Raw genomic sequence first — 26,848 nt, forward strand, 5'->3', positions numbered from 1 at the left:
TATTTACAATAGTCAAGACATGGAAACAACCTAAGTGTCCATCAATGGATGAATGGTTAAAGAAGTTCTACAAAATAGTATATTATTCAGCCATAAAAATGAGGAAATTCTACCATTTGTGACAAAATGGATGGACATTAAAGCCATTATGCTAAGGGAAATAAGTCACAGAGAGAAAGACAAATACTGTATTATCTTACTTATATGTGTAATAAAAAAAAACTCATAAAAAAAGAGATCAGACATGTGGTTCCAGAGGCAGAGGGTGGGGGGAGGAGGAATTGGAGGAAGGTGGTCAAAAAGGTACAAGTTTTCAGTTATAAGATACATAAGAACTAGGGATATAATGTACAACATGATGACTATAGTTAATACGGCTGTATGATATATAGAGAAGTTGTTATGAGAGTGATTCCTGAGAGTCTCATCACAAGGAAAGGTTTTTTTCTTTTCTTTTTTCTTTTATTTTTATTGTATCTATAGGAGATGATGGATGTTGGCTGAACCTATTGCAATAATCTTTTCACAGTATGTATGTAAATCAAACCATCATGTTATACTCCTTAAACTTATACTGTGGTGGAAGTCAATTATTTCTCAATAAAACTGGAAAAACAACTCCACTCAAACTGAAGTCCCAGAAGCCTTTAAATACCAATTTGAAGGAACAGGTGAATCATTATGTGAAATGTTTTATGTTCTAGATTTGTCTGATTACTTCCTCATGGTGTCTTGTAACTTTTCCCCTAGCCCCTATTTCCTATAACCTATAAATTTGGTCCAGAGGCTTCCTTGGATTCAGGTTGAATGGTTTTGGCACCTATACTTCATATGACATCTCATCAGGTTGTGTTGTCCATTCTCTGTGATGCTAAAGTGATGACAGCCAAATACCTTCTTCATAGACATCAGACTGTCCTTATAATTAGCAGGTAATCTGTAGGACAGTGTTTTGACATCATGTGAATATTTAGTTCTCCATCAAAGCTTTGCTTAATGGTTTTAGAATCCATTGATGATTTTTGTTGGAATCAATGATTTCTTTGGGGATTGTGAAATGCTGGTTTTCTAATTCTGTTATTTCCTAACTTTTTTTTTTTTTTTTGCGGTACGCGGGCCTCTCACTGTTGCGGCCTCTCCCATTGCGGAGCACAGGCTCCGGACGCGCAGGCTCAACGGCCATGGCTGGCTCAATGCAGGCTCGAACGGCCATGGCTCACGGGCACGAACCCGTGTCCCCTGCATCAGCAGGCGGACTCTCAACCACTGTGCCACCAGGGAAGCCCTCCTTCCATATTTTTAACTGGCATTTCTTTTCTGTAGAGCTTCCTCATATCAACCTCAGATGAACTACAGTTTCTCTTTTAAAAAGCAAGTGAAATACCTTATTTTTTCTTTTTACTTACCAATTTTGTGGTAATAGTCATCTTAAGTAGTGACACTTTTTTTTTTTTTCTGTTAGTTCAACTAAGTATTTTATCTCAGGGTTAAAGTATCATAAGACCTGCTAAAATTAAGCATCATCACTTTAAATTAAAATGTGTAACACAGAGGCTTCATTGCTCCCACAAGTTTTCTTGTTTGCAATTCTTAGACAATCCCAATCTATTTTAAACTGAAGGAATCTCAGTAGACTTTGGTCAAAGCATCACCTTTAAGGATATTCATCCTGCCACAGCTCAGGAAGTCTTTAAATGCCACCATTTATATCTTACCACTCAGATTGGCAACCTGAGGTGTTTGCAGCACTGGCCAAGGATCTCTGCTTTCTACCAGGACATTGCCTCTCCTTCAAGCTTCCTTGAAGGATTGTTCATGAGCCTTCACTCAACAGCCCATTCATTTATTCATTCATTCATTCAATCAACACACAATTTTCTGACATTGAGGATACAATTATGAAGAGGAAAGATAAGGTCTCTGCCCTTGTGGAATTTACATTTCACTGGGATATGGATCAGAAAAAGCAAGTGTGTAAATAAGCAAAAAAAAAATCATTTAGTCCAATAACTATAATTGTAAGATATAGTAAATTTAGGAAGAAAATAAATACGACCTGAGAAAGAGAATAATAGGAGATACTTATCTGCAGTGAGATGATCAGGGAATGAAGTAATATTTAAACAGACCTAAAGGATATGAAGATGATAGCCATATGAAGAAGGAAGGAGGAAAGTTCTAGGGAGAGGGGACAGCATGGGAAGGAGCTAGTGTTCATTCAACGAATTGAAAGAAGCCTAGTATAGCTGGAATGTGTGGGTGAGCGTGAGAGCAGCTTGGAAGGAATGACAGACAGCAAAGGCCAGAAACAGCAGGACCCTGAAGACTCTGATACCCAAGGGAAAGTATGTCTGCACCACACTGGTTGAGGCTAGGTCAGATCTTTCCTTTAAATAGATTTTGAGCATAATATCTAATGTCTACTATTGTGTTATCGATAATGGGGAAATACAGAATAATGGAAATATAAAATAATAATGGAGCAGTCTGTTGTAATTTGTCAGCCGTGGACAGAGCCATATTTAGAAATTCTTTTTATAACTAGTCTTTTGGCTTAGGAGATAGCAATAGTTCATTTTTTTCACTCTGGTCCTAATATAATGATCAGAAAAAGAGTTAAGCAAAAGGGAGGAGAAAGAAGGAGGATATAATTTTGCTTAATTTATCCCTTACTTAGAACAGCGGTATGCCTGATGGGTAGGAATCAAGCCTTCGAAGAGGAAATAAAAATGTGTATTTGTATTTTTTTCAGTCTCTTCCAGATATAATAGCAATAAGCTAGTGAGTATTTTCAGAAACAACTAAGCAACAAGCCCACCTTTATAAGCTGTAAGCAGCAGTGGTGATCAATCTATGTAGTAGTAAAGATGATATAAATGCATAGGAGCTACTGTTGCAAATTTTTGTGCAAGGGTGTGTGTGTGTGTGTGTGTGTGTGTGTGCATGTGAGTGTGTGCTTCTGTCACAGATTTACCAGAAAATAATCCCAGTAGCTCTTTTTAATACTTGGTGAACTTGTAGAAAGGAAGGAAGAATTATTGGATATTGTCTTAGTCTGTTTGGACTTCTGTAACAGAATGCCATGGGCTGGGTGGCTTCTAAACATCAGAAATTTATTTCTCACAGTTTTGGAGGCTGGAAAGTCCAAGATCAAGGTGCTGGCAGATTCGGGATCTGGTGAGGGTCCACTTCCTGGTTCACTGTGGCTCACATGTCAGAAGGGCGAGAGAGTTCTCTGGGGTTTCCTTAATAAGGACACTAATCCAATTCATGAGGACTCCACCCTCATGATGTAATCACCTACCAAAGGCCTCACCTCCTAACACCAGCACATTGAGTGTTAGGTTTCAACATATGAATTTGGAGGGGGGGTGCACAAATACTTTAGTCTATAAGAAATACGTTTTGAGTTTAATTTGGGTTCTAGAGTTTCATTTTTAAGCATATTACAACTTCAGCCTATGAAAGAATTTTGTTTAAGTTAAGCTTTTATTTAAGAACATTCCATTTTGTGTTTGTAACAACCATTCTTCACACTCATCATACACACTTGCTTTTTTCCCTTGCTCTTCCACTTGCCTTTATTCTCCTCATACTACTTTCCTCCCGTTGGGTCTCCTTCCCTGTTGACAAGATAAGCTAATTTCTGAGGCTCTGAGGTCTTTTCTGGCTGTGTGAATTGGGGCCCCAAAGGAAATCCAGTTTCACGTGATTTCCTCCTGCCTGATACCCAGACCCCTGGGAGCAGGGCCGGGATGAGTCTTAGGTGGAGATGAGGGAGGTGGACACTCAAGACTTGGGGGTCTTTTGCAGGCTCTCCTCACCGCTGCTGTGAAAATAGATTTCCATCCATTAACCTTTCTTAAAATTATCTTGTAGATCAATGTATTTCAATCTTTAAGTGAAGAATATTGAAATTCATGAACTTAGAGATGGGTACTATGTTAATGTTAATGCCTGTGAATATTTGAAATGTACTAGTACATCAGATATCTTTCTAATTCAATAGCTAACAAGAGTAGGGATGGGGATCATGGACAAAAGTAATGAGAGTTTTTTTAAGGAGGCTCTTTTTTTTTTTTTAACATCTTTATTGGAATATAATTGCTTTAGAGTGGTGTGTTAGTTTCTGCTTTATAACAAAGTGAATCAGTTATACATATACATATGTTCCCATATCCCCTCCCTCTTGCATCTCCCTCCCTCCCACCCTCCCTATCCCACCCCTCTAGGTGGTCACAAACCACTAAGCTGATCTCCCTGTGCTATGTGGCTGCTTCCCACTAGCTACCTATTTTACGTTTGGTAGTGTATATATGTCCATGCCACTCTCTCACTTTGTCACAGCTTACCCTTCCCCCTCCCCATATCCTCAAGTCCATTCTCTAGTAGGTCTGTGTCTTTATTCCTGTCTTACCCCTAGGTTCTTCATGACCTTTTTTTTTCTTTCTTAGATTCCATTTATATGTGTTAGCATACAGTATTTCTTTTTCTCTTTCTGACTTACTTCACTCTGTATGACAGATTCTGGGTCCATCCACCTCACTACACATAACTCAATTTTGTTTTCTTTTATGACTGAGTAATATTCCATTGTATATATGTACCACATCTTCTTTATCCATTCATCCAATGTTGGACACTTAGGTTGCTTCCATGTCTGAGCTGCAATGAACATTTTGGTACATGACTCTTTTTGAATTCTGGTTTTCTCAGGATATATGCCCAGTAGTGGGATTGCTGGGTCGTATGGTAGTTCTATTTTTACTTTTTTAAGGAACCCCCATACTGTTCTCCATAGTGGCTGTACCAATTCACATTTCCACCAGCAGTGCAAGAGTGTTCCCTTTTCTCCACACCCTCTCCAGTATTTATTGTTTCTAGATTTTTTGATGATGGCCATTCTGACCAGTATGAGATGATATCTCACTGTAGTTTTGATTTGCATTTCTCTAATGATTAATGATGTTGAGCATTCTTTCATGTGTTTGTTGGCAATCTGTATATTTTCTTGGAAAAATGTCTATTTAGGTCTTCTGCCCATTTTTGGATTGGGTTGTTCTTTTGTCATTGAGCTGCATGAGCTGCTTGTAAATTTTGGAGATTAATCCTTTGTCAGTTGCTTCATTTGCAAATATTTTCTCCCATTCTGAGTGTTGTCTTTTGGTCTTATTTATGGTTTCCTTTGCTGTGCAGAACCTTTTAAGTTTCATTAGGTCCCATTTGTTTAATTTTGTTTTTATTTCCATTTCTCTAGGAGGAGGGTCAAAAAGGATCTTGCTGTGATTTATGTCAGAGTGTTCTGCCTATGTTTTCCTCTAAGAGTTTGATAGTGTCTGGCCTTACATTTAGGTCTTTAATCCATTTGGAGTTTATTTTTGTGTATGGTGTTAGGGAGTGTTCGAATTTCATACCTTTACATGTACCTGTACAGTTTTCCCAGCACCACTTATTGAAGAGGCTGTCTTTTCTCCACTGTATACTCTTGCCTCCTTTATCAAAGATAAGGTGACCATATGTGTGTGGGTTTATCTCTGGGCTTTCTATCCTGTTCCATTGATCTATATTTCTGTTTTTGTGCCAGTACCATACTGTCTTGATTACTGTAGCTTTGTAGTATAGTCTGAAGTCAGGGAGCCTGATTCCTCCAGCTCCATTTTTCATTCTCAATATTGCTTTGGCTATTCGGGGTCTTTTGTATTTCCATCCAAATGGTGAAATTTTTTGTTCTAGTTCTGTGAAAAAAGCCAGTGGTAGTTTCATAGGGATTGCATTGAATCTGTAAATTGCTTTGGGTGGTAGAGTCATTTTCACAATGTTGATTCTTCCAATCCAAGAAGAATTTGTATTTGTATCATTTGTATCATCTTTAATTTCATCTTTAATTTGTATCATCTTTAATTTCTTTCATCAGTGTCTTATAATTTTCTGCATATAGGTCTTTTGTCTCCTGAGGTAGGTTTATTCCTAGATATTTTATTCTTTTTGTTGCAATGGTAAATGGGAGTGTTTTCTTAATTTCACTTTCAGATTTTTCATCATTAGTGTATAGGAATGCAAGAGATTTCTGTGCATTAATGTTGTATCCTGCTACTTTACCAGATTCATTGATTAGCTTTAGTAGTTTTCTGGTAGCATCTTTAGGATTCTCTATGTATAGTATCATGTCATCTGCAAACAGTGACAGCTTTACTTCTGCTTTTCCCATTTGGATTCCTTTTATTTCTTTTTCTTCTCTGATTGCTGTGGCTAAAACTTCCAAAACTATGTTGAATACTAGAGGTGAGAGTGGGCAACCTTGTCTTGTTCCTTATCTTAGTGGAAATGGTTTCAGTTTTTCACCATTGAGAATGATGTTGGCTGTGGGTTTGTCATATATGGTCTTTATTATGTTGAGAAAAGTTCCCTCTACGCCTACTTTCTGCAGGGTTTTTATCATAAATGGGTGTTGAATTTTGTTGAAAGCTTTCTCTGCATCTATTGAGATGATCATATGGTTTTTCTCCTTCCATTTGTTAATATGGTGGATCATGTTGATTGATTTGCATATATTGAAGAATCCTTGCATTCCTGTAATAAACTCCACTTGATCATAGTGTATGATCCTTTTAATGTGCTATTGGATTCTCTTTGCTAGTATTTTGTTGAGGATTTTTGCATCTATGTTCATCAGTGATATTGGCCTGTAGTTTACTTTCTTTTTGACATCTTTGTCTGGTTTTGGTATCAGGGTGGTGGTGGCCTCGTAGAATGAGTTGGGGAGTGTTCCTCTCTCTGCTATATTTTGGAAGAGTTTGAGAAGGATAGGTGTTAGCTCTTCTCTAAATGTTTAATAGAATTCATCTGTGAAGCCATCTGGTCCTGGGCTTTTGTTTGCTGGAAGATTTTTAATCACAGTTTCAATTTCAGTGCTTGTGATTGGTCTGTTCATATTTCCTATTTCTTCCTGGTTCAGTCTCGGCAGGTTGTGCATTTCTAAGAATTTGTCCATTTCTTCCAGGTTGTCCATTTTATTGGCATAGAGTTGTTTGTAGTAATCTCTCATGATCCTTTGTATTTCTGCAGTGTCAGTTGTTACTTCTCCTTTTTCATTTCTAATTATATTGATTTGAGTCTTCTCCCTTTTTTTCTTGATGAGTCTGGCTACTGATTTATCAATTTTGTTTATCTTCTCAAAGAACTAGCTTTTAGTTTTATTGATCTTTGCTATCCTTCCCTTCATTTCTTTTTCATTTATTTCTGATCTGATCTTTATGGTTTCTTTCCTTCTGCTAACTTTGGGGTTTTTTTGTTCTTTTTCTAGTTGCTTTAGGTGCAAGGTTAGGTTGTTTATTTGAGATGTTTACTGTTTCTTAAGGTAGGATTGTATTGCTATAAACTTCCCGCTTAGAACTGCTTTTGCTGCATCCCATAGGTTTTGGGTCGTCGTGTCTCCATTGTCATTTGTTTCTAGGTATTTTTTGATTTCCTCTTTGATTTCTTCAGTGATCTCTTTGTTATTAAGTAGTGTATTGTTTAGACTCCACGTGTTTGTATTTTTTATAGATCTTTTCCTGTAATTGGTATCTAGTCTCATAGTGTTGTGGTCGGAAAAGATACTTGATGCAAGTTTAATTTTCTTAAATTTACCAAGGTTTGATTTGTGAAGCAAGAGGTGATCTATCCTGGAGAATGTTCCATGAGCATTTGAGAAAAATGTGTATTCTGTTGTTTTTGGGTGGAATGTCCTATAAATATCAATTAAGTCCAACTTGTTTAATGTATCATTTAAAGCTTGTGTTTCCTTATTTATTTTTCTTTTGGATGATCTGTCCATTGGTGAAGATGGGGTGTTAAAGTCCCCTACTATGATTGTGTTACTGTCGATTTCCCCTTTATGGCTGTTAGTATTTGCCTTATGTATTGAGGTGCTCCTATGTTGGGTGCATAAATATTTACAATTGTTATATCTTCTTCTTGGATCGATCCCTTGATCATTATGTAGTGACCTTCTTTGTCTCTTGTAATAGTCTTTATTTTCAAGTCTATTTTATCTGATATGAGTATTGCTACTCCAGCTTTCTTTTGATTTCCATTTGCATGGATTATCTTTTTCCAGCCCCTCACTTTCAGTCTCTATGTGTCCCTAGGTCTGAAGTGGGTCTCTTGTAGATAGCATATATATGGGTCTTGTTTTTGTATCCATTCAGCCAGTCTATGTCTTTTGGTGGGAGCGTTTAATCCATTTACATTTAAGGTAATTATCGATATGTATGTTCCTATTCCCATTTTCTTAAATGTTTTAGGTTAGTTATTGTAGGTGTTTTCCTTCTCTTGTGTTTCTTGCCTAGAGAAGTTCCTTTAGCAGTTGTTGTAAAGCTGGTTTGGTGGTGCTGAACTCTCTCAGTTTTTGCTTGTCTGTAAAGGTTTTAATTTCTCCATCAAGTCTGAATGAGATCCTTGCTAGGTAGAGTAATCTTGGTTGTAGGTTTTTCTCCTTCATCACTTTAAATATGTCCTGCCACTCCCTTCTGGCTTGCAGAGTTTCGGCTGAAAGATCAGCTGTTAACCTTATGGGGATTCCCTTGTATGTTATTTGTTGTTTTTCCCTTGCTGCTTTTAATATGTTTTCTTTATATTTAATTTTTGATAGTTTAATTAATATGTGTCATGGCATATTTCTCCTTGGATTTATCCTGTATGGGACTGTCTGTGCTTCCTGGACTTGATTAACTATTTCCTTTCCCATATTAGGGAAGTTTTCAACTATAATCTCTTCAAATATTTTCTCAGTCCCTTTCTTTTTCTCTTCTTCTTCTGAGACCCCTATAATTTGAATGTTGGTGCATTTAATGTTATCCCAGAGGTCTCTGAGACTGTCCTCAGTTCTTTTCATTCTTTTTTCTTTATTCTGCTCTGCAGTAGTTATTTCCACTATTTTATCTTCCAGGTCACTTATCCATTCTTCTTCCTCAGTTATTCTGCTATTGATCCCTTCTAGAGTATTTTTAATTTCATTTATTGTGTTGTTCATCGTTGCTTGTTTCATCTTTAGTTCTTCTAGGTCCTTGTTAAATGTTTCTTGCATTTTCTCTATTTCCAAGATTTTGGATCATCTTTACTATCATTATTCTGAATTCTTTTTTAAGTAGACTGCCTATTTCCTCTTCATTTGTTAGGTCTGGTGTGTTTTTACCTTGCTCCTTCATCTGCTGTGTGTTTTTCTTTCTTCTCATTTTGCTTATCTTACTGTGTTTGGGGTCTCCTTTTCACAGGCTTCAGGTTCGTAGTTCCTATTGTTTTTGGTGTCTGTCCCCAGTGACTAAGGTTGGTTCTGTGGGTTGTGTAGGCTTCCTGGTGGAGGGGACTAGTGCCTGTGTTCTGGTGGATGAGGCTGGATCTTGTCTTTCTGGTGGGCAGGTCCACCTCTGGCGGTGTGTTTTGGGGTGTCTGTGGCCTTATTGTGATTTTAGGCAGCCTCTCTGCTAATGGATGGGGCTGTGTTCCTGTCTTGCTAGTTGTTTGGCATAGGATGTCCAGCACTGTAGCTTGCTGGTCGTTGAGTGAAGCTGGGTCTTGGTGTTGAGATGGAGATCTCTGGGAGATTTTCGCCGTTTTATATTACGTGGAGCTGGGAGGTCTGTTGTGGACCTATGTCCTGAAGTTGGCTCTCCCACCTCAGAGGCACAGCACTGACTCCTGGCTGGAGCACCAAGAGCCTTTCATCCATACGGCTCAGAATAAAAGGGAGAAAAAATGGAAAGAAAGAAAAAAAGAGGATAAAATAAAATAAAGATAAAATAAAGTTATTAAAATAAAAAATAATTATTAGAAGAAGATTTTTAAAAGTAAAAAAAAAACCAGATGGACAGAACCCTAGGACAAATGGTGAAAGCAAAGCTATACAGACAAAATCTCAGACAGAAGCATATACATACACACTCCCAAAAAGAGGAAAAGGGGAAAAAATAATATATGTTGCTCCCAAAGTCCACCTCCTCAATTTGGGATGATTGGTTGTCTGTCAGGTATTCCACAGATGCAGGGTACATGAAGTTGATTGTGGAGCTTTAATCTGCTGCTCCTGAGGCTGCTGGGAGAGATTTCCCTTTCTCTTCTTTGATTGCACAGCTCCCGGGGCTCAGCTTTGGATTTGGCCCCGCCTCTGCATGTAGGTCGCTGGAGGGCGTCTGTTCTTCGCTCAAACAGGATGAGCTTAAGGAGCAGCTGATTCAGGACTCTGGCTCACTCAGGCCGTGGCGGACGCGGGGCGGGGGGGGCGGGGGGGGGGGGGGGGGGGGGGCATGGAGTACGGGGCAAGCCTGCGGCGGCAGAGGCCGACGTCACGTTGCACCAGCCTCAGGCGCCCCATGCGTTCTCCCAGGGAAGTTATCCCTGGCTCACGGGACCCTGGCAGTGGCGGGCTGCACAGGCTTCCGGGAGGGGAGGTGTGGATAGTGACCTGTACTCGCACACAGGCTTTTTGGTGGCTGCAGCAGCAGCCTTAGCGTCTCATGCCCCTCTCGGGGGTCTGCGCAGATAGCCGTGGCACGCGCCGTCTCTGGAGCTCCTTTAAGCAGTGCTCTTAATCCCCTCTCCTTGTGCACCAGGAAACAAAGAGGCAAGAAAAAGTCTCTTGCCTCTTTAGCAGGTCCTGAGTTTTGTCCGGACTCCCTCCTGGCTAGCCGTGGTGCACTAGCCCCCTTCAGGACGTGTTCATGCCACCAACCCCAGTCCTCTCCCTGCGATCCTACCGAAGCCCAAGCCTCACCTCCCAGCCCCGCCCGCCCCGGCGGGTGAGCAGACAAGCTTCTTGGGCTGGTAAGTGCTGGTCGGCACCAATCCTCTGTGCGGGAATGTCTTTGCTTTGCCCTCCGCACCCTGTGGCTGTGCTCTCCTCCGCGGCTCCGAAGCTTCCCCTCTCCGCCACCCGCAGTCTCCGCCCACAAAGGGGCTTCCTAGTGTGTGGAAACCTTTCCTCCTTCACGGCTCCCTCCCACTGGTGCAGGTCCCATCCCTATTCTTTTGTCTCTGTTTTTTCATTTTTCTTTTGCCCTACCCAGGTACCTGGGGAGTTTCTTGCCTTTTGGGAGGTCTGAGGTCTTCTGCCAGCATTCAGTAGGTGTTCTGTAGGAGTTGTTCCACATGTAGATGTATTTCTGATGTATCTGTGGGGAGGAAGGTGATCTCTGCGTCTTACTCTTCTGCCATCTTCCTCCCTTCCCTTTATGGAGGCTCTTACATATAGCTTTGAGATTTACTCCAATGTTCTTATTCAGCATTTGGGGTCCTTGCCTTACTCATGCTAAGCATCCTCTGCTTTCATTAGAATTTCCTAATTAAACACTATTATCTGCATTTACATTTTTATTATGACTTTAGTAAATTAATTAATAACGAATATATTGAAAAGCAAAGCGTTTTCCCTAGAAAATTATTTTTATATTTCCTACAAATATGGTTTTAAATAAAATATCTAAGTTTTTAAATGACTTCTGACTTTCTTTTCTTTCTTCATCTTCAAATATTTCTCATTTATCAGTGAATCACATCTCAGTATAATATCTAGATAAAATGTGTTTTCTCTCCTTTTAAATACTTTTATATTCTCATCTGTTTTTATGGCATGTTACTGCATGTCTCCAGAGGCACACAGCATTTTTATTTTCAAGTAAATTTATATTAGTTACAGTCTCCAGCTGTTTTAGATATAGGATCATTTCCTGTCGGTACTGTTTCCAGGACAATTCTTTTTTTCCCTCACAAAAATGAAAAATGTAATTTAACAAAGATATCCTATAATTGCCTTCATATCTAGCAAGGTATCTAGCAATCTAAATACTTATTTTATTTAAAACATCTGTCTACATAATATCTAGTGATTGTCCAGGGCTAGATCATCCTTGGGAAAAGCAGCTGCTGCCATTTTTATTTAATTTATAAGGCACCACCAAAAATGTCTCCTTAATATTGAATCTTCTGCCACTATGTCATATGCGAGATTTTTTAAAAAATGAGAATAGCTTACCTTTTTGGTGTTTGCAGTTAGTCTTTTACAAATTAGGAAAGACTATTCTTTTAAAAATCACTATGGAAACATTGTGCAAGAATGTAAGCTTTTGTTACATATATCAAGGTATCATAATAAAAATGGTGACATGCCACTCTACTCATATAACTAGACTTACATTGGAATCACATTTTATTTATTACTTATTTATTTTTAAGATTTTTTTGATGTGGACCATTTTTAAAGTCTTTATTGAATTTGTTACAGTATTACTTCTGTTTTGGTTTTTCGGCCACGAGGCATGTGGGATCTTAGCTCCCCAACCAGGGATCGAACCCGCACCCCTTGCTTTGGAAGGCGAAGTCTTAACCACTGGACCGCCACGGAAGTCTCTGGAATCACATTTTAATTGTCATTTTTTTTAGACTTATTTGTCTGTAGTGCATTTTCTTTTTATTTATAATGAAAATGTAAAGTCTTTTTTATTCTGAAATCGGTCTGCTGATTAGAGTGATTAGTCAATGTGTTCTTGTTATTTTTCAGAAAATGCACGAGAAAGATGACAGCTTCTATAAAAGCTCTCTGTCTTGGGGGTGATACTGAATATTACTTGTAGAGGAACCAATTGGAAACTCTATTTATTGTGCAAGATCCTTGGAGCCTAAGATAAAGTGTTTAACTTTTAATAGATTGTATCAATTGAGGCTCAACCAAATGCCAAAACCAACAGACACCCAGGCTCACAATAGTGTGTCTAAATGAGAAAGTTTACCTTTTCCAGGGATGTAATCAAAATATTCCTTTTTGGAACACTAAGAGTATGAAAGGGAAATGATTATGGTTCCCTACTGACATACTGTTATGATTGACATGAAAAACCAACATGCATGCCACCTGAGACATCTTGTTCAGGAACTTTCTGGAGGGTAGTAAATTGGTGTTGGCACAAACACAAAAAAATAAAATGACTTGATTCAGCACTTTTCAATTCTAAATCCCCAAACACTAAAGAAAGAAGTAAATATTCATCAAATGATCAAAATTTATATTGATTTTTATTCTACATTAGCAGCTCAAAGTCAAGACTCTTGACAGGGTGGATGTCGGTTTGAATGATTCTCTTTGAAATGAGGATACAGGCACTGAGCTGAGTGCTACCGTGCATTCCTGAACCATAGGCCCTGATTATTAGAACCCTAGGAGGCTAAATTTTTAAAAGGACAGTATAAAGGCAGACTTGTTCAGTTCTGTTTTGATAGCTAAATTGTTATTATTAGTATGTAAAGTAATTCTTGTTGTTCCTGCTTCATTCCTTCCTTTCTATCACCATCTAAGGACAACTATTTTATAGAATTTCAAAGGAGCTGGAGTGCACATTGTAGTCATAGAGTTAATAGTAGCATTTGCCAACATAATTGTACTTGGGAAGGAACTGCCAGTCCTGCAGGGCAAGAGAAACTAAGATTGTATCTTCACATTATACATCTTTAATTTTTAGTTTCTGCCAGAAAGTACATAAGGATTTGCTGTAGTGGAATTTGGAAGATGGGAATAAGGATACAGCTGAAGAATATAAACACAGACTTGATGCCTGTGTCATCGTGCAGAGATTTGCTAAGGAAACAGTAATGGAGAAACATCGAAATTCTGATCATCCCCTCCAGTCCACACAGTGTAATCACACTCCCTTCCCACCCTAGCTCATGACATAGGATGCTGAATTTTTAATCGCTTTAACTACTTCCATTGCAAAGAGGAGGAGGGTGGTGGTGGATAAGGCTACCCACAAATGCGATTGTGTGATATATTTGTTCTTTATATTTGTTAGGTGGAGGCATTATTGTCGTTGTTTTTACTAAACATCTCATCTATCATTAACATGGAGGAAGGAAACATTTTTCTTTACACACAAATGCAGAAGAAATAATGAAAATAGCATTCATGTTAATTTTTCTGCTTTGTTTAAATGCTTACCATTTAACAAATATCATTAAGGACATAGCTTTAAAATTGAATTTCTTAAACATTACAGTGAATGGTTTTAATGGTTTGCAAATAGCACCAAGTCAATAGAAATAAAGATGACATTTTAAAGATATAATATTTTTTACTTAAATCAGTTATCTTTTGCAGTTGTCCTGAGTTAATTATCCATGAATATAAATATAAGTAAACCTTGGGAACCTAAGGCTAGTTTTTCTGGGGCTGCCACTATGGTCAGAGAAGTTTTATATCCTAATGTACAGATTAGTATATACAGTAATCTTTGCTAAGTATAATATTGAAATAGCTTTGAGATTCTTGTTAAATTTTTAATGTATATTTAACTTTAAATGGGAAAATATTTATATATTTAAATACTTTTATAACTTTCTTATCCATTGATAAAAAGAATATTCTAATGAACTTACTGTTTCTTTGACAACATTTTCAAAGTCTAATATTGGTCATATCCTTGAATAAATATTTTAGCTCCTATTATGTAACATAATTTTCTGTAATTCTATGTTTAGGTTCCCTAAGGACAGGCACCATGTCTGACCCAGATTTGTATCTTGTACAATGTCTTACATATAAGAGACTCCCAAAATATGTTTGTCAGATGAAGACCTCTAATCAGCTTTACTCCAAAGAGAAACATTGCTCCTTAGTCCTATGACTCCCTGCTCCAACTGTGTAGGAGAAGGAGGCTTTGTTACTCCATTCAGTTGTGCACACAGGGCTGAAGAGAGACTCTCATCCTTTATAATGCCAAATATTCTTTGTACTTAGTTAGAATGTAGCTAATCATGGATGTGTGATAAATGTCTTCAGAGAGTTCATTTCTAGACAAAGGAAATGCACTTTGAATTCAATTCCAAAGATGAGTTATTTCAGGAAACCATGAACCTCCAACAGTGATGGCAAAAGCAACAACGCACAAAATAACTGGGATCTTGGGGGAAGAAAACACTGTAGAGGTGACAACGCTAAATCCTGGAGTGAGTATGAGGAATTCTGCCAAACAAAAGCATGACTTTCATCAACCCTGAAAGTCCTTGTCAGAGCCTGTGGGGGTCTAGAGACTGAAGGTGTTTCCAGAAGAATGAAGCAAGTTGGGCTAGTTGCGTGAGAAGGATACTATGGCGAGGCGAGAGGGGAGGCATAGTAAATATTTGTCTAAGGAATAAGAGAAAAAGGCATGTGATTAGAGACAGTGCATCAAAGGGTAAAAACAACAACAACAACAACAACAACAACTAGTAAAAGTAGGAAGATATTCCCAAATGACAAAATGATTGTCAGAAAAAGTACAGTTCCCCTCCATTGTATTGATGGATCTCCATGGTCCTCCTGAATTGGTGTGGATTCTTCCAAAGTGTGACATTGCTAATGTTTCTTCCAAAAGCTCAAATGACTCTTTTTTAATGGGAAATCAGATTTTATTAAGCTAAAACAAGTTCTTACCCAGAAGACTTAAAACTTCATTTTGAAATGGATTGTGCAGCTTACTGCATGATGACGATAGCCGAAATTTTCATTCTATAAGTGTGAGACCATCGTGGTTAGTTTCTAATATAATACATGAAGTATAGGATCACTCTATTAGCTGAATAAAATATTACCAAATGACTCGAAATAAAGAAGCTTTTCTTCTTCCTTTTTTTCCTAGATAAAAGTAAACAAGTTGTATATTACAATAGTTTTCTGTCAAAGAAAAAAATAGTCTCCTTTCTAAGAGAAAATGAAGCCAACTATTTTAAAAATCAAGCTGAGGCTACAGCCTTCAAACTATCTGTTTTATTTCTTTGTAGACTTTAAACCATTTTAGATTTTCAAACTCAGTAAGATCTATTCAGCTAATTTGTATAGAGTGCCTATCACATACTGTGTGCTGTGCTGGGTGCTGGAGATGCAGCAATGAATATATGGATAAAAGTCCCTGTCCTCAGTCCCTTTCAGTCCACTGGGGGAAGATGGACAATACAAAATAAGTTACATATTTTAGCTACACATGGTGAATATGTATAAAGGATGATAAGGATTGCTGGGGGTGGGGGTCGGTTGAAGTATTAAGTAGAAGATCAAATAAGACCTGAATAAGAAGATGACATTTTCAGACAAGACCTGAGGGAGGTTAGGGACCAAGCTAGCTTGCAAACAAGACCAAATGCCCCTAGAGCATGCCCACAAGCCATGCTGGAGCATGTCCGGTTAGGTTGAAGACTGAGGACTCAACTGGGGAATTTGGACAACAGCCTAGTTGGAGTGTATTCAAGAGAAAATAGGAGAGGGATTGGACATAGTGAGTATAGATAATACATGTAAAAGTGACTTTGCTGTAATGGAGAACAGAGAAATGGGGCTTTAGCCAGAGGATAGATTGGTATCAACTGATGTCTAGAGATTATTTTTCCTTTTTTCTTTTTTTTAACATGGGAGAAACAGCATCTGGGGCTGGGGTGGTAATGTGCTAATGAGAATAATTATAGTAGAGAGGAAAAACTTGATGAAGGGGAGAAGGGTGGTTTGCTGCTGGGGTGATAATCTTTGTGTAGATAAGAGGGGGTCTAGTGCCTAAGTAGAGGGGATTGGTCTTGGATAGAAATACGGACTGTTTCCACAGAAAAAGGAGAGAAAGCAGAGGATGTGGACCCAGATGCAAGTGGGTGGGTAGATGTGGTGGGAAGCTATGAAGTACAATATGAATGAGCAGGCAGACCTACAATGGCATGAGTTAAAAAAGAGTAAAATTAATTATTTAACATTCTCAGGATACTTAACCCAACAAAGGATGCTGTGACGTGCAGTGATAATGAAATAATTGATATTTCTTAAATAAATCAGTGCTTTTTAGGGCAAGGATAAGGCATATGTCTATATGTGATTATAAAAGTATGTGTTTAATCCTTAAAGACTGTTAGAATAACTGAAACTTACCTCTCCACCACCAAATTTTTCATGGGCTAACTATTTTGTCATTAGACACAATATCAGAGGAAGGTAGATGGTTGAGTAATTATTCAGGCCCTGGAGAAGATCGTTGAATTTGGATCACCACATACCAAGCCAAATTTAAATAAAATATTTTAGAACACTGTCTTGTGTTCTGATTATATTATTATTTTGTAGTCTAAATTTGAAAGAGTATCTGTAGTGATTTAAGCTATAGGTGCATACAAAATAAAAGGGGAAAACATACTAGCAATGATAAGCGGCAAAGCAATTGTATTAAACCTCAGATGAGAAGGCAGTGTTTCTAACTTTATTATGTGTATTAGTCTGCTAGGGTGGCAATAACAAACCACCACAGACTAGGTGGCTTAAACAACAGATTTATTTCTTTCTTTCTTACAGTTCTGGAGGCTGGAAGTCCCAGATCAACATGTTGTGAGGTTTGGCAGGTTGGATTTCTGGTGAGGCCTCTCTCCTTGCTTGTAAATGACTGGCTACCTTCTCATTGTGTCCTCACATGGCCTTTTCTCTGTGGGAGCGCTCTGCATCTTCTTATAAGGACACCAGTCCTGTTGGATTAGGGCCACACCCTTGTGATCTATTTAACCTTAATTACCTCTTTAAAGACCCTGTCTCCAAATACAGTCACATTGGGGTTTAAGGCTTCAACATACAAATTGAAAAGTTATGACATTATGTGTCCTGAGTCTATAACATTATGTTAAACGTTTACTAGAGAGATATGAGTTAGTAGAATCTCTTAGGCATTTCCCCTGTTTGGGATGCTGGGCTTCTGGCCTCTTGGAAGCTGTTGATTCCCTTCTCAATGCAATGTTCTCAAAGTACGCCAGGAGGTAGGAGCTTTATGAGCATATTTGGACTCATCCATCAGACACTTATGTTCCCATGACAGAAAAAGGGAGATGGAGGAAGATAATGCCATCACAGAAACAATGTCCTCTTTTGTTGGCAGGTCATTGGATAGGGTTCCGACTCCCTAACCTGACATCCTCCATAGCCTATCCCCTTCTACTTTAGCCTCTTCATCCAAATGCCTCCAAAACTCCAGCCACCATTCTCTGAACATGCCACATCCTTTCATAACTCTGGGCCTCTGAACAAAATGAGGTACTCTGCCTATAAAGATATTCATCTGCTTCTTTACCTGACAAAGTCATAGCCATGCTCCCAGATCTGGCTCAAATGCCACCTCTGTCAAGCCTTTACTGCCTACTCCTCACCTTCAGGCAATTAGTTCTTTTATTTCCCATCTTCCCCCACAATCATTTCACTTGGCACATTTGTAGGTATCTGTTGGCATGGCTCTTTCCTCCACTACACTGCAGTCCCTTGAGAAAAGGGGCTATGTTTTGTTCTTCTTTGTACCCACAGTCCCTGGTACAGTTCCTGACACATGATAAAGGCTCAGTGAATATATGAATAATAAATTATTTACTGAGCCCCTATCATGTTCCAGATACTGCCAAGGTGCTGGGAATACAAAATGGCTGAGGAGACAGACAGACAGTGTCCCTGTATGGAGCTTAGAATCTGGAGACAGAGACAGAAAAAGTGTAAGCCAGCAAATGTAAGAATTTTTTTTTTTTTTTTTTTTTTTGCGGTACATGGGCCTCTCACTGTTGTGGCCTCTCCCGTTGTGGACGCACAGGCTCAGCGGCCATGGCTCACGGGCCCAGCCACTCCGCAGCATGTGGGATCTTCCCGGACCAGGGCACGAACCTGTGTCCCCTGCATCAGCAGGCGGACTCTCAACCACTGCGCCACTAGGGAAGCCCCAAATGTAAGAATTTTAAGTTGTGATATGTGCTGTGAAGGAAATTAACACTTCCGAAATGGAGAAAGATAGAGTGGATCTACTTTTGATAGGGTGGTCAGGGAAGGCCTCTCTGAGAAGTAACATGTCAGCTGAGAGCTAAAGGATGAGAAGATGTTACCAAGAGAATATTCCAGAGAAAGGGAACAGTATATGCAGAGGTCCTGAGACAGGAAAGAGCTGTTTAAAGAACTGGGAGAAGGCAAGCATGACGGTGCATAGTGATCAAGAGGGAGACAAGTAGGAAGTGAGGTCTGAGACAGGCAGGAACCAAATCTAATGAGCTGTGGAAGAAGTTTGTGTTTTAGATCTGAATGCAGTATGAAACCAACTCAGTTTTATAGAGACCACTCTGGTCCTGTAAGGGAAGAGGTTAGAGGGGCAGGAATGCGTGAGGGGAGATACATATTAGAAGATAATTGCTGTACTACAGGGGAGAGATGATGAAGGCTTGGACCAGTCTGGCAGCAATGCAGACTGTGAAGACAGACTGGAGAGACATTTTGAAAGAGGAATCAACAGAATTTAGGGAGTAACTGGCTGTGGAAAATGAAGAAGAGGAGTCATGGAAGACTCTCAAGTTTCTGACCTAAGCAACAGATGGTGCCATTGATTTAACGGGAAAGTCCTAAGAACAAAGTTTCGGGGCACACGATAAGGATGAGAATGGAGAGTGTTTTAAACAGTGATGCCTAAAGTAAATTCAGTTAGCAAGTCAGGTGATTGATTGGGTAGGTAGTTATGGCACTCAGAGGAGAGAATAGGAGGCCATTACTACATAGATGGCATGGAAAGCCATGGAAGAGAGTATAAATAAAGAAAAGAGATCCAGAATTAAGCCCTGAAATACCAACGACCAGTGATCCCAGATGTGATTCAAAAAGATCAAGGAACTATCTATAAAATAGACTTGGGGATGGTGGAGAAAGAGGGAGGGAGAGTGTTTGAGAATCCATCGCATTAGGTCAGCTAAGGTGTAATGCAGGCCTAGATTAGAATAAGTGAGAACTGATTCTTTTTCTCTTCTCATCATACACCATCTCCCATGGCAGTCTCATTTCCTTTCCTAATGTCAACCATTGCCTCTGGGTTTATATTTCAGTCTTAATATTTCCACTTGCTTGCTGAACATCTCATTTGGGGAATCACACTAGTACCTCAAACCAAAAGACTCAATTCCAGCTCATTTGTTCCATTCACCTGTACTGCTGTTTTTATATTCCTACTCCCATTGACGGCACCTACCAGGAAGTGAGAGGTGGATCTGTCACTGAGTCTGTTCCCTCTTGTTCCTTTTTATTTTCCTTAATAGTTTGCTAAATCTCATTGATTACAATCAATCCCATTGATTGATTAGGAGGATCAGTAATATTATTTACTGTCTTAATTTCCATTTGTAAAATGTAGTCACTTTTAAAAGCATCCACAATTGTAATAGATGCTAAGAAATGAAATTCTTTTAATCAAAGATTCAGTGTTACTATTTTTTTAAGAACTATAGTTTCTTCAAATCTTTTTCTTAAAAATTTACCTTTGGGGCTTCCCTGGTGGCGCAGTGGTTGAGAGTCCGCCTGCTGATGCAGGGGACACGGGTTCGTGCCCCGGTCCGGGAAGATCCCACATGCCACGGAGCGGCTGTGCCCGTGAGCCATGGCCGCTGAGCCTGCGCGTCTGGAGCCTGTGCTCCGCAACGGGAGAGGCCATAACAGCGAGATGCCCGCGTACCGCAAAAAAAAAAAAAAAAAAAATTTACCTTTGGACTAAGATACAGTATGAGAAAAAGTTAAGACAGTTTGCAGAGAGATTTAGACTGGCAGAGAGATTTAGACTGGCAAAGTCATTCAACCTTAGCAGAAGAAGCAACTTTGGTTCTATTTTTATCATCACATTTAGGAATGAATCACTGAAAGCAGAGATAGAAATAGAGGTGGATAGAAAAGACCTGGGCCATCTAATTCATCTCCTTGTTAGCACAGGGAAGTTTCCTATGTCAAATGCCTTTGAGATATTGTGCAATAAAAGTCTTAGATTAACAACATTTCAATCACTTTTGTAAGGTGATTAATTATTTTTCAAGTTGCTCTCAGCAACTTGTCTCTCTCTGAGCTCCTTTCCATGTATCCCTGTCATGAGAGGTGTTTCCCTCTCTGCACAGAAATGGCCTAGGATCTCAAAGGGATGAACTTCAATTATTCTTCTATAGTAGTGATGAGTCTATATTAAGTTGGCCTCCCTCTTGATGATGCTTTTTGTGACCAGTGGCACACATTTGTGAAATCTTTGCCCAGAGCAAGCAGTGGTCTAATTTGCTACCTTAGGGTGGTTAAAAATTAATGGGAACCTGTAGGGATCAGACATGCCCCTTGGCATCTAATGGTGCAGATTCAATATTTTAATGGGGTTACCAATAGAATACTTTGTGTGGGATGTCCTCCTCAGTATCCCTATAGCATTGAGGAGGGGAGGGGTGGGGGGGTAGCATTTGGAAAGATTGTTTTTAAGTTCTTTTTTAAAATTATTATTACTGTTATTTTACTGAAGTAGAGTTGATTTACCATGTTGTGGCAATCTCTGCTGTACAGCAAAGTGACTCAGTTATGCACACACAGACATTCTTTTTTTATATTCTTTTCCATTATGGTTCAGGATACAGTAGGACCTTGTTGTTTATCCATTCTAAATGTAATAGTTTGCATCTACTAACCCCAAACTCCCAGTCCATCCCTCTCCCTCCCCCACCCCCCTTGGCAACCACAAGTCTCTTCTCTATGTCTATGAGTCTGTTTCCGTTTTGTAGAGAGGTTCATTGTGCCATATTTTAGTGGTATCACATGGTATTTCTCTTTCTCTTTCTGACTTACTTCACTTAGTATGATAATCTCTAGTTGCATTAAATTCTTTGACTATTGTTCAGTATCTCTCAGTTGTCTCATATTTAGTTACTTAAGAATATTGTATGCTCTTTTGAAAGATATATTCTGTTGTTTTTTTCTAATCATTGACTCCCTCTATTCAGTTTCATGTACCTCCCCCCAACTGTTAAAAAATATTCTTAGGTCTGTAGGTATCATTTCTCCAAATTCTATGATATCTGCAAAGCTCTGAGTTGGCACTCTTCTGTGTTGCCATTAATATACTCCATACCTTCTCTTTCACTATCTATTAATAAATATGCCGAATAACACTAAATCTAGTATTTCCTTTGTGCTTTTCCATCAGCCATACCCCTCTTCCCATACTGAATGTACTCCGTGTAACATTATCCTTTGTTTATACTGTTTGACATAATTCTTAATCCAGTTGAGTCTATTCTTATTCAAGCCAATTCGTTTGGGCAAGAAGAGTTTACATGAACCAATACATAGATTGCAGTTCTTGAAACTTCAGTTATATGAGTATAGTAATTTTAGCATTTTTAAAGTTCTTCCTCAGTATCTAGAACATTCATAAGTAGCTGCTGTGGAAAGCAACAAAATGCGAACTCTAGAGTGGTTTGAGATCTTACATTTCATAAGCTACCCATTTCCTTTACAGAGTCCTGATTTGCCCTTTTAAGCAGCTGCTACTTTGCAACACTCTCTCTTTCTTTCCGTGGTTGAGTCTGTAAAACCAGAGACCAGGCAAAAGGCCTTGGTTGGCACTGGATGCAAAGAGTAGGAGGTCATGTCTGACTTTGCTTTTCCATTCTGGCAACTGCTTTTCCTGCATGTTATAGAATTCTGACCTGGGTCAAACAGGTCTGACTCAGACCTGTTTTTTTGTAGGAGAATATGTAATTAAATTATAAAGAAGCAGAAGTGTTAAGGCTATTGAGAAATGTTAACGGACGTGTTGGATTTAGTGAGGTGCGCCAAAAGAAAATAAGAGCTCCTTTGGTCCACAGTGCACATAACTCATCATTGCCCTTTCCCCTTCACCATAGGCAAGCATGCCACCGAGAAGACTTCATTCCCCGTCTCATCTGGTGTTCTAGGGAACTCTAAAGCCACAGGGATCACAACAGCTGCAATAAATAAAGCATCTATTCAATGCTATTCCATGCCAAATATTATTCAGCATTCTTTTGGCCTTGGTTTGATAGAAAACAGCATGGTGAACTTACTACCTCTCCCTGTACTACAGTGAGCCCCAAGTATCTATGAAAGATTTAACAATTCAAGCCTGCATGTAAGCAAAATCACTGTTCTCTCTATTTTAACATTATTAAGACAAAATTCAGAGAACCAAAAAAAAAAAATGTAGTACAGGAAGTCCGTTGTCACTATTGGAAAGGTATTGAATTAATACTAGGCTTTTTTATTCTCCTCGGGGAAGATAATGAGAAGCATTCAAAGTATGTGTCCATGCAAATGTATGGATCGGAGGGGGAATCTTTAAAAAAATAAATGTTACATATGTGGCAATACGAGGAAGAATATTATTAAGGAATTTCACAGAATTTTTATGTAAAGTCTCATCATACAGTATTACGATCTCAGGGATATTTTGTGATATTTACTGAGTCTTCTGAGAATTCATTTATTCAGGTCATATTTTAAGGAGGAACTTATAAGATTCAAATCTAAAATATAATTCTGTAATATGCCCAGCTGATCCCATTAAATCCAACCTGAAAAGGAGCCGGATAATGATGTGAACAATTCCCATTCTTTGAGTTGTTACACCTCACTTGAAATGCATTCCTTTTGGATTAAAACAGCAATTCCTCTTTTTTTCTCTCTCCAGGCTGAGGTTCAACTATGCTACCTGGAAGCACAAAGAGATGCTGTTGAGCAGATGTCCCTCAAGCTGTACAGCGAGCAGTATACCAGCAGCAGCAAGAGGAAAGAAGAGTTTGCTGATATGTCAAAAGTTCATTCAGTAGGAGGCAATGGGTAGGGAACTATTCTTTTTGTTGTTTTATTCTCACTAATCTCTACTTTTTCAATGATGTTCCACTGGTAGGTGTTAGGCAGGCATTTCGTCCCTAGATAACAAGAGAAGCGCGATAGATGAGGCATTTATGTTCTTTTCCATTCACTTCAGAATTGAAGACTGTGGATTTTATCAGTGTGTCATCTCACCCAGAACTTCCTAACTTTGTTATTATTGTTTTCAAAACAGCCTTGTGATTTTATGAGTGTTTCTGTCACTACACTATGCCTGTAACTCTTTTCAGTATATTTCCCCCTCTTTAAACTTCACCGTTTATTTTAAAGTCTATAGAAGCAACTTTTAAATACCAGAACCTCACTGTAAACTTGGTAGAACATAATTTTTATGAAAAATATAGATATTTAATAATTGTTTAGGGGCTATGAGCTAACCGGTTTGTCACATAAAGCCAACTGGAATAATGGACTAGCGCTTATTGTCTATGGTATGTGAAAAGACCCAGCAATTTCAGTGACCCACCAACAATTTCATTCAGCCTGAGACTAATGGACTAATGGCTGTCTTTATATTGTACTAACTACCCATGCTATTGAATAGTTAAGTCATGCATTCAAATATTTCCAAATTACTTTAAAGTTATGCGAACACTGTGTGTGTATATATAAATATGTATGTATATATAATACATGTATAGAATTTTTTAAAAACGTATATTAAAAAAATTTTTTTCTGGCTCAATTTGAATATTTAGTAGGTGATTATTAAAGAGTAAAAGAGTGTAATGAAATTTAATTATTTCATAGTTTTAATGACTTGATAATATTTATACTCATAAAAATGGAAACAGTGACCTATTTCGCTCTTATACTTGAGCCAGACAACACGGCGGAGAAACTGTTCCCCCAAGTTCTATTAGATGTTAATAGCACAGTATAAATCTATGGGGTGTAACTCTAGCCAAAATATTCCTTGAAAAGGCAGGAGGAAAGAAGTAAGTGCTTATGGTTCTGACGTGACTTAAAATTCAAATTTGGGGGATAAATTAAGAACACAAGTTACAAATCCTGTCTTGTGATATAACCCAAGGTCTAAGAATGCAAGAAAAGAATCAGAGTCATAATTCTTTTTTAGGAAATGGGAAAGGACTTTTCAAATTTTAAAATTTACCTATCCATATAATTTGTTGCTCTATTAAGATATTTGTTATACATAGACATGTTATACATATATTTGATTCATCTTATACGATTCAGAAGACATTTATTCGCAAGAGGACAAGCATAGCAGCAAATAAGAAAGAAAAGGTTAAATCTTGGAGCATGAACAATACGCTGTTTTGAGGCCTTAACGTGCTTTAATTTTTCTAAATGCCTAAGTAGTCTCTGGTGTACCCACAACCACAAACTTTAGGTCACATTTTCATGTTTTCTAAAAGTGCTGGGGGTTGAGCGGGCACCATGTGCTTCTGACCTTGGATTCCAAGGGCCCAACCTGAGTACTTACTCTGGGCTCCACAAATCATAAATCTGCCCTGGGAATTGCTTAGTTAACAACAAGCATTGTTCTGTAAAGTGGGAGTACGTGAACTTGCCTGATATCCTTTGTTTATGCTCCTTAGGGTGCTGAAGGCTGTGCATTGTGCAGAAATTTAACAGTATGCTAAAGAAAAGGCAGCTATTTAATACTAAGGACAAAAAGCATATACTCCTTTCTATTTTCTGTTTATATACAGAAAACCATTGTTTGAGAAATGTATGTGGGTGAGGTTATCTGGGGTGTCCTGCCCCTAAGACTCTTTGCTCCCACAGTTGAATCCTTAATTCTGAAGCCTTAAGAACACAGCCTTGTAAAATTATCTGCTCCGATGATACATAAACTTCATTAACCGTTCATTTTGTTACATAGAATGAGCATTGTTTCCGATAAGCAATTGTGGGAATAGTGTGGGATTTCTAGGGTCTTCATTCCATATGCAGATAGATATCCAATCTACTAAAGAGAACATTAAGTTAGTGATACAATTTGTATATTTTCATTTCCTCCCCGTGCCTACATGCATGCGAAGAAGAGTATGTAGTTGAAAAATGTATAAGGTTACTCCAGGGAAGACTCAGCTGCTAGACTGAATGGAGATCTTAAATTTCTAAGAATTTTGCATAACCAAAGTATTGTTTAGAAATGAGTTTATAACCTTTCTGGCTTGACGAAAAGGTGTGCATCAAGGTGATTTAACACAGCTTATATACAACTGTGAAATGTGTGTTTAGCAGTCATGAATATGTGCAGTGGGAAGATTTCCCCAAAAGTATGTGAACCTGTGTGAGCTGTAGTAACAGAGTGTGCCCCTCTGTGGGAGACTCTAGGCACTGGCTCCTGCATCACAAAGTGGGAAACCATGGCTTCCTGTAGGGACATACAATGCTTGAATCACTGGTGATTCTCAGTGGGAGCAGGTTGGTACTTTTGATTCCGGCTGATTTAAATGAAAGCTTATAGATTGTTTTGTGTCTTTCATCCAGTAAATATCCACTGAAGGCCTACTAACTGCATGGCATGATGTTCTGAGCAGAGTTTGTCAAGAACACTTATAATTTGTGTACTTTGTAAAGTATAACCATCTCTTTTTGTAACACCTCTTTCTATCAAGGAGTTATCTGATTTCATTTTTTTTAATGAATTTCAAAATCTTGTTTAATTCATTAAGTAGCATCCGTGTCAAGACTTAGTGTAGATTAAAAACCAGGTCTTTTGTTCAGCTTATAAATGATAGAACTGAGAGGCAGAAAGGCGGGGTGACTGGCTTGTCCAGGACCTCAACTCAGAGTCCTGGGTCACGATGCAGTGGACAACCCATGAAGTTACACTTTGCCCTCTCTCTGAGAATTTCATTCAGACCCTTGATAAACATTTTTCCCCCTAAAACACATGTTATGCATATTCCATACTGTATAAAATTTAAATTATGGTATCTTCCTACTATGGAAAAATGGAAGAGTCTTAAGGCAATTTCATTAAAGCCACAAGGAATTTTGGGCAAAAACATTGCAAAGCAGGTGGTAAGTGAAAACAGAATTGACTTCATTCATTAATTTGATGAATATTATTAAATACCTCCTATATGAAGTGCAGAGATGAAATGGTCCCTGCCCTTGAGGGACTCACAGTTTGGTAGGAGGAGCCAGATCTGTAAACAACATGTAGTAAAGGATCACAAG

At 38.5% G+C, this 26,848-nt stretch overlaps 1 protein-coding gene across 1 annotated transcript in view; it reads left to right on the forward strand.

Annotated features, from left to right (window-relative positions):
* AKAP6 (A-kinase anchoring protein 6) overlaps nt 1–26,848 on the forward strand; it is a 595,413-nt gene that overhangs the window by 429,117 nt on the left and 139,448 nt on the right. Inside the window, exon 13 of the mRNA XM_027111037.1 lies at nt 23,484–23,632. Coding sequence (XP_026966838.1) covers nt 23,484–23,632 — 149 coding nt within the window. The remainder of the gene's footprint in view (nt 1–23,483; nt 23,633–26,848) is intronic.

The sequence above is a fragment of the Aethalodelphis obliquidens genome, unplaced genomic scaffold (genome assembly GCF_003676395.1).
Source record: "Aethalodelphis obliquidens isolate GAN/ISIS:26980383/991018 unplaced genomic scaffold, ASM367639v1 scaffold10, whole genome shotgun sequence".
NCBI lineage: Eukaryota > Metazoa > Chordata > Mammalia > Artiodactyla > Delphinidae > Aethalodelphis > Aethalodelphis obliquidens.